General features: G+C 40.1%; 1 protein-coding gene across 1 annotated transcript in view; it reads left to right on the top strand.

The window, feature by feature from the left end:
* Nucleotides 1-5,886, top strand: part of LOC134461484 (uncharacterized) — a 7,059-nt gene extending 1,173 nt beyond the window's left edge. Inside the window, exons 4-10 of the mRNA XM_063214408.1 lie at nucleotides 1,417-1,545; nucleotides 1,721-1,814; nucleotides 1,955-2,048; nucleotides 2,988-3,241; nucleotides 3,339-3,525; nucleotides 4,610-4,737; nucleotides 5,064-5,886. Of these exons, the coding sequence (XP_063070478.1) occupies nucleotides 1,417-1,545; nucleotides 1,721-1,814; nucleotides 1,955-2,048; nucleotides 2,988-3,241; nucleotides 3,339-3,525; nucleotides 4,610-4,737; nucleotides 5,064-5,381 (1,204 nt within the window). The 3' untranslated portion in view covers nucleotides 5,382-5,886. The remainder of the gene's footprint in view (nucleotides 1-1,416; nucleotides 1,546-1,720; nucleotides 1,815-1,954; nucleotides 2,049-2,987; nucleotides 3,242-3,338; nucleotides 3,526-4,609; nucleotides 4,738-5,063) is intronic.
* The last annotated feature ends 1,614 nt before the right edge of the window (nucleotides 5,887-7,500 follow it).

Here is a 7,500-nt window from a genome sequence, read left to right as displayed (position 1 = left end):
ACGGCCGCGGCCGGCCGGAATATTTTCATATGAAAATACAGCTGAACGGCCGTCATCATGCAGTTTTTCCAGCTTTCAAACACTTTAGCTCAATATTACAGACCCTCCTCGATATACTTTCAGTATAAAAACTATATGTTTATATTATATTATTTTTCAGTATTTTAGATTTTATTACGAGATGCGCCGCTTTATGCGATTTGGCAATCTGCCATCAATTCAAATGACGGCCGTCCGAGATTGGATGGCTACAAACACAACCATTCTGTTTCTACAACCAATATACACTAAATATGAAAACTTCCAACCCTCTTCGATCTATTTTCATGGTCAACAGCACATGTGTATGACTATTTAGGCTATTTTTAGATCATGTTGTTTTATTAAGCTTATGAGATGGTGTTCAACTGTGATGAGTTCTGCCATGGTCCTAAATAGCAAACACAACTGTCCAGCCGATGTCTACACGCTACATATTAAACATGTAAACTGTCTTCGGTGTGTTTTCAGAGTCAAACCATATGTTGGTATGGTATCCAACTATCTTATTTCCTGGAACAACTTACAGCGACAGCTCTGCGTAACAGCGCATCGTGAAGGAAGCGCAGCATGGAACAATTGGTTACTCATTTTGCGTGTCAGCTTTGGCAAAGCAGTCAAGGACTGTTACTACTCCACGTTGTCCTTCATAAAAATGTGCGCGAAGACGTTGAGTTGAATGCTAACTTCCAATAATAGCCTACCAACGTGGTGTTTGTAGCACTTCAATTCCGGTCAAAGTCGGTGATGCCTGGCGCGTCTTAGGCCTACCTGTGCCAAATTGGGAGGGGAAACTTCCTAGAGCTCCATTCATGTCCTGTCTGCTATCGCGGACACTTCTCCGGTTATCCGTACACGCCTTTGGCATGGTTTAGTTCAAACATTATTAGCTAGTGTAGTCCATTACAGTTATACCGCTTGAAACCGCTTCAAAACAGGACTTTTGGGTGAACGACATTTGTTGTCGTCACATGATCATTGTTCAACTTTGACCCTGGATGGATGGATGGATAGACCAAGGATAGATAGATAGATGGATAGAGAGATAATAATATCGGATTTTATCACATTTTTATCATTTAATCCACATCAAAGGCACTCTATGGGAATACTGAACAATTAATTATCCATAAATGATATACCATTTGAAAGTGTGTTTTCTCTACTTTAATATGAAAGTAACTTGTAATTGACACTTTTCATTTCTTTTCAAGTTATTTGACATTGTTTAGAATATGACAAAAATGTCAATTTTTCCTTAGAATTCCTGGTAGGATTCCGGCCTATTCAAAAAAAATTCTGGTAGCTAGAGGGTTAAGTGGTGTTAAATACATCCTCAATTGTTAACTTTTTTGTTGTTGTTTTTTTTTGCAATGTGTCTGTTCTGGAATCGAAACCAGGTGGAGACCGGGTTGTTAACGAATATAATCGAACCAAGGCCTTGACTGATGAAACAAGAAGGAAGCTCGTCAAGATCCTGACAGCAGATATGATTGAGACACATGGGTAATTTTTTTCTCTCCTGAATGTAGTGTCATGGGTGTCATGCCTCATACTGTAGGTTTCATTTAGGTATGTTCAGTTTATTCATGTACATTGTGGAAAGTAAGTGCTGTATTGAAGTAAGACCCATCCCCCTTTTTGTTGAGTGTCTGAGAATGTCTTTCCATCAATCTTGTAGCACATCGCCACCCAGGCAGGTGAAGGAGAAGTACGCAAGAGGAATTGTGAACTTATTCCCCTACCTCAGCGACCCCTTCTCCAAGAATGGTTATGTAAGTTACATTAATGCAGTCATTTTGGTAAATGGTAAATATTTTAACACTCATAAAGTTATCCTGTATGTATACCCTCATGTTACCCATTGTAGCATGTAGTCTTTGAGAAAATGTTCTCTATTATCCATTCCTTCAAGGAGCACTACTACGATGGCGAAAGTGGGACGGGATACCTTGCCTGGAGAATCAAAACAGTTCAGAGGAGCAGTGCCAAAGATCGCAGAGCGTCAGGTAAGCCTGTAGAAACAATGTGGAATGTTTTAATATCCCAGTCTTATGGTACATGTGTTTGCCTAAAGGACAATTGCACTATTTTAAACATTAAGCCCCTTTTCTGAGCTGCCTGCAATGTTTTAGAGTCCCCCTCACCATTTATTTCATGCTTGCTGCCGTCTTTATTTGGCCTATTCGGATTTTGTCTCAACTGGCTTTAGAATGGCCGCCTATGGGCATGTCCAAATATGTTATTAAAACCACCCTAAAATTTGGTTTAAAGAATGTGCAACTCACCAAGTGTTCAGGGGTATTCACTGATATCTCATAACAGTTTTGTAGTGAAACGTGGCGTCTATTGTGTTTTATGTAGCATTTTGTAAATGCATTTTTTTTTTTTTCATTTTAATTCACAAAATGGCAAATAAGAAATCACGGAAGCCATATTTCGACGTGAGATGCATACTTTCAAATGTTTTGGGTGATTTTAAGAACATAGACCGCCATTGTAAAGCCAATTGAGAAAATCTACATTAGCCAAATAACGGAGCCAGCAGCACACATTAAAGGACCAGTTCTGCCAATTTCAACATGCTGTTGTATTGCTCACGCTACGCTTGACTTGTCAGTACCCGGTGATGCTGCATTTTTCAGCTCAGCCCTTTCAGAGATCTTTTTTTGTTTTTTTTTTAAATGTAAACAAACGCCTGAGACCAGGATCTCGGAAAAGGCTGAAGAAAAAAAAATCCTAAGGTGACAAGTCTAGGGTAGTGTGAGCATTACAACTGCATTTTGAAATTGGCTGAGCTTACTTCAGATACAGACACGGTTGTTTGCTTTTTAACCAAAATGGTTAGGTCTGTCATCGTCTTTTACTGTTGCTCCCTGTCAAACTAAAAGGAAGGAAATGATTTAAAACATTTTGCATCTTTTCTTATGTCCTTGTGTTGTCTCTAGGTGAAGGCCCATCTGGAACAGAACATGCTGGCGGTCCAACTGTCAATCGAGAATTCCAACATGTTCCAGAGACCACCCTGACTGAAGAGCAATGTAGGGAGGCCATCTCAGTGATGAAACATTCTACCGATGAAGAAATGGTGAAGAGGAAGATGAAGTTAACGTTTCCCCATCGTCGTGACTTGGTTGTTGACCCTCATCAGTCCAGCGAGATATTGTCCATTTTTCCACGATTCAAAGATGTGAAAGGATTGGTAAGTATCTTTTGCATCTTTAGCTATTGTAAAAAGTAATTGCTATTGCTTACAAGTTTGTGAAAACCTAAAATTGTTCTCAATACTACTACCCCAGATTGAACAGGATTTCATCCTCATGTTTGGAGAGGCTATATCAGTGAAACTTCTGGAGAAATGGCCGACAACCTTCAAGCAGAAGATCATCCGGGAGTGCCAGAAGCTTCCAGCCGTGAATGAAATGAAGGAGCTCCTGCTGGCTGCCGATCCTCCAGAGGATAACCCAGAAGAAGATTATGAATTGGGTAGGTTTCTCATGGAATGCTCTTCTTCCATGCAGGATGCAGTTTTGTGGCACATGTAGTGTTAACAGTGGATAGTAAGGATGTTGCTACAGCACTCCTGTCAGGGATCTTTCCCCAGATTTTCTAGAACTGTTATTATATCTGCCACACATCAATATTTAAAAAAAAAACTGTTGCCGATCAAACATACTGACTTGGGTGATATACAGTATGCAGAAAACAAGAACGCTCCCACACACTGTCTTCACTTGCAGAGTTAAATAGCGACGTTTCGGTCTAGTGACATTCAAGCAATTTAAATGTGCACTGTGTAGGATTGTGGTCAGAGTGGGCAGGGTCGCTGACAGCTTTGGCTGAGCCCAGGACAAAGTCATCTGAAAAGGCCCCCACCCAATACTATCAATGTAATGAGGACCCAATTATGGGCCCCTCATCTCCTTGGGCCTGGGACAACTGACCCCTTTGTCCACCTTTGTCAGCTTACCTGAGAGTGGGTATTGCAACAATGGAACTGAGGTGCCTATTGCCAAATTTGATCTTTTTCATGACAATTTACCAAGCTATAAAAGAGTATTTAGTAGAAAGACAAAAGTACTTTAAGTTTGGCAGCTAAAATGCCCATTTCAGAAAATTCTGAATGGCGAACATTGAGAAGATCCAGCTTGTCATGTATGAACAGTGCAATTTTCCCAGTCAAAATAAATGCTTAGACTTTGATGGTGGTGGCAAGTATTCATGAAAAAGGTAATTAATTGGTTGTGAATGGGCAGCATTAATTCTGGAAATAAACTACTAAAAAATATTACACTGTCTACCATTAACAATACAAATGGCTTCAAACTTTGTTCGGTTGGCTTTGGTGCACCAATCCTGTCTTACTACTGAATTCACAATGATGTTGTCGCTCTTTTTTTGTGGGTGCACACATGCATGACACGCTTCTTGTGGAAGTGTGCCGGAGCTTTCTTGTTTTCCAATGTTGTTGACCTTGAGGTGCAAGATCCTTCCTTTAGAGAAATATTGACTATTGGAAGACCTAAGAACGATATTGGTCCATTGTAATTGATATCTGTGATGTTTTCAGGTTGGGACAGCGACCTGTCATCGATTTTGTTGCTTTTACACCTGATTCCACCAACTGCTCAGGGTCGGAAAAGACCTGGAAAGGTGGCGGCCTCCCAAGCAGAGAAGCAGCTCGTTGTCTTCAAGAAGGTATGTTTGCATGTTTCGTAATTTCATGACGATCAAATTTTGTAATAGATATCTAATATATATCTGAGCTGGCCTAGCCCCAGGCCAGACTCTTGATGTGTGTGTGTGTGTGTGTGTTTGTGTGTACTCTAAAAAACCCTTACTAACCCTTCTTTGCATCTGCACTTTTTGATCTGTATATTTCCTGTGCACTTTGTATCTGCTAGTGAGTTTGGCTATGATTATGTCCTCTTTTGAAAGTCGCTTTGGTTAAAAAGCATCTGACAAATGCAATGCAATGCAATGTAATGTCAATAATCCAATTGTGAATTTGTGAATGTTTTCAGGCTGGAACAAATCTACAAGAGCATCTGGACAGCATCACCTCTAGCACTCAGCCCTATCTACTGGCAGTTGGAACCAAGAAGAATGTGATCCACCAGTTCTTCATCATTCTTGACAAGAACGCCATACCATGCAGGTCAACATCCTCCCTTGGTGCTTTTGATGAACTGTTTAAAGGACATTTCGTGTTTGGCACATCTTACAACACCGTGCTCCACAACATGTATGTCTTTATTCAGACAACTGTGTACAACATTGATGTAGCCAAAGTGAAGGAGAGTCCCAGAGTAGCTGAAATTAGGGCAAGACTGCTTAATTAACTTGTTTCATCAGTGCTTGGTAATACTACTTCCTCATGAAGTGTTTTCTTTGTAATGCTGGATTTAATGGTTCAAATAAGCTTGTTAGGCATATACAGTCAGTTCATGGTTACTTTCCTGGCAAAAGCCTTCATCTACAGTGTGTTGAGACTGGATGCAGGCGAAGTTTTGGTTCGTTTTCTGGTTTTAGGAAACATTTAAATATGAAACACGGACAAGACGGTACCAGCCGACAGGTTAACAATGTTGCCCATTTACGCAGAGGGGAAGATGATGTTACTATTGATATTGATGAAAGGCCCTCAACATCCACAACATCAGAACCATTAAAATCCAAAAGTAACACTTTGGATATGTGTGCCACGGCTGTGGCAGAGCTCAAGACAGGGGGTGTAAGTCAGTTTCGTGTAGACAAATTCGTTTCAAGAATGGAGGAAGTGTTTTTTGAGATGAGAAATGAGGCTAAAGAAACGGCCTTAGAGTGCTTATCGCCAGAGGACACAGAAATTCAGAACAAAATCGAACAAAAGTTTCATAATTTAAAAAACCCATTTACACTCTTAAACTCAGAACCCAAACGAAACAGACATTTCTCAAAGAAATGGGGAAGTGTTGAGCCGATAGAAAAAGTACTTGGAACAAGGTTTGACAGCAAAAGAAATAAAACTACAGAAACGTACGACCAGGTCATCGTGACAGATAAACTTGCATATGTTCCTATTTTGGAAACGCTGAAGATGATTCTTAACAACCCAGAACTTAAAGACATGTTGAAGCCAAGGGACATAACCAAGGAAGGTCTGTATGCAGACTTGAGAGATGGTTCCTATTTCAAAAACAGTCCCCTGTTTTCTGTTGAAAAGGATGCATTGCAGATTCAGCTCTTCTACGATGAATTTGAAACAGGAAATCATCTGGGTTCGAAAAAGGGTGTGCACAAATTAGGTGCTATGTATTTCACTCTGAGAAATTTCCCCCCTGTCCTGAATTCTTCTTTAGTTAATATTCATTTGTGTGCTCTCTTTCACTCCCAAGATATCAAGCGCTATGGTTTCAACACAATACTTGAGCCAATTGTCCATGATCTAAAAATTCTTGAAACAGAGGGACTTCACATTGCCACACAAGGTGTGATTCGTGGTACTTTAATTCAGGTTACAGGAGATAATCTTGGTTTGCATGGTCTTTTTGGTTTTGTAGAGTCGTTTGGGGCACGATACTGTTGTCGATTCTGTCTGCTGGAAAAAGACTGTTTTCAGTCGGTGTTCTCGGAAGATGATCCAAAAGTTATACTCAGGACTGTTGACATGCACTCACACCATTGTCAAACTATACAAACAAATTCTACACTACCTCATGTATATGGTGTAAAGCGCACTTGTCTTTTGAATTCACTGAAGTATTTCCACACAGCAAACAACTTTTCAGTAGATCTCATGCATGACATACTGGAAGGGGTGGCTCAGTTTGAAGTTAAATTAGTCCTTCAGTATATTCAGAGCAACTTTCTTAATGCTGAAGAGCTTGCTGGTAGGATACATGCATATGACTATGGGTATAATCAACAACGAAATCGACCACCAAGAGTAAAACTTTTTGATGGAAGCAATGACTTGGGGCTGAATGCCACACAATCTTGGTGCTTGTTACGCAATATGCCCTTGCTATTTGGGGACTTGGTGCAAGCAGAGGATAAGTTCTGGCACCTTCTCCTTTTGCTTTTACAGCTGGTCAACATTGTATTTTCCCCTGTACTGTCAGAAGGAATGACCATATATTTGAAACATTTGATTGCTGATCACCATCGTCTATTCAAGCAACTATTCCCTGAAATCAATCTTATACCCAAGCACCATTTTTTGCTTCATTATCCGCGTATAATACGAAACATTGGTCCTGTTCTTCATATGTGGTGCATGCGTTATGAAGCAAAGCACAACTACTTTAAGAAACAGTGTAAAAATTTTAAGAACATTACTCTGTGCTTGGCTAGAAAACACCAAAATTCTTTGGCTATGAATTTTGATGTTTTCATTAATGAACGATTGATTTTGGGTCCAGGCAAGATGGTGGAGATCTCAGATCTTATCGGTGGTGTAGAAGTTGCTAAGAAATTAAA

Source organism: Engraulis encrasicolus, chromosome 13, assembly GCF_034702125.1.
Source record: "Engraulis encrasicolus isolate BLACKSEA-1 chromosome 13, IST_EnEncr_1.0, whole genome shotgun sequence".
Lineage (NCBI taxonomy): Eukaryota > Metazoa > Chordata > Actinopteri > Clupeiformes > Engraulidae > Engraulis > Engraulis encrasicolus.
Note: the sequence above shows the minus strand (reverse complement) of the source record. Positions and strands in the feature narration are given on the sequence as shown.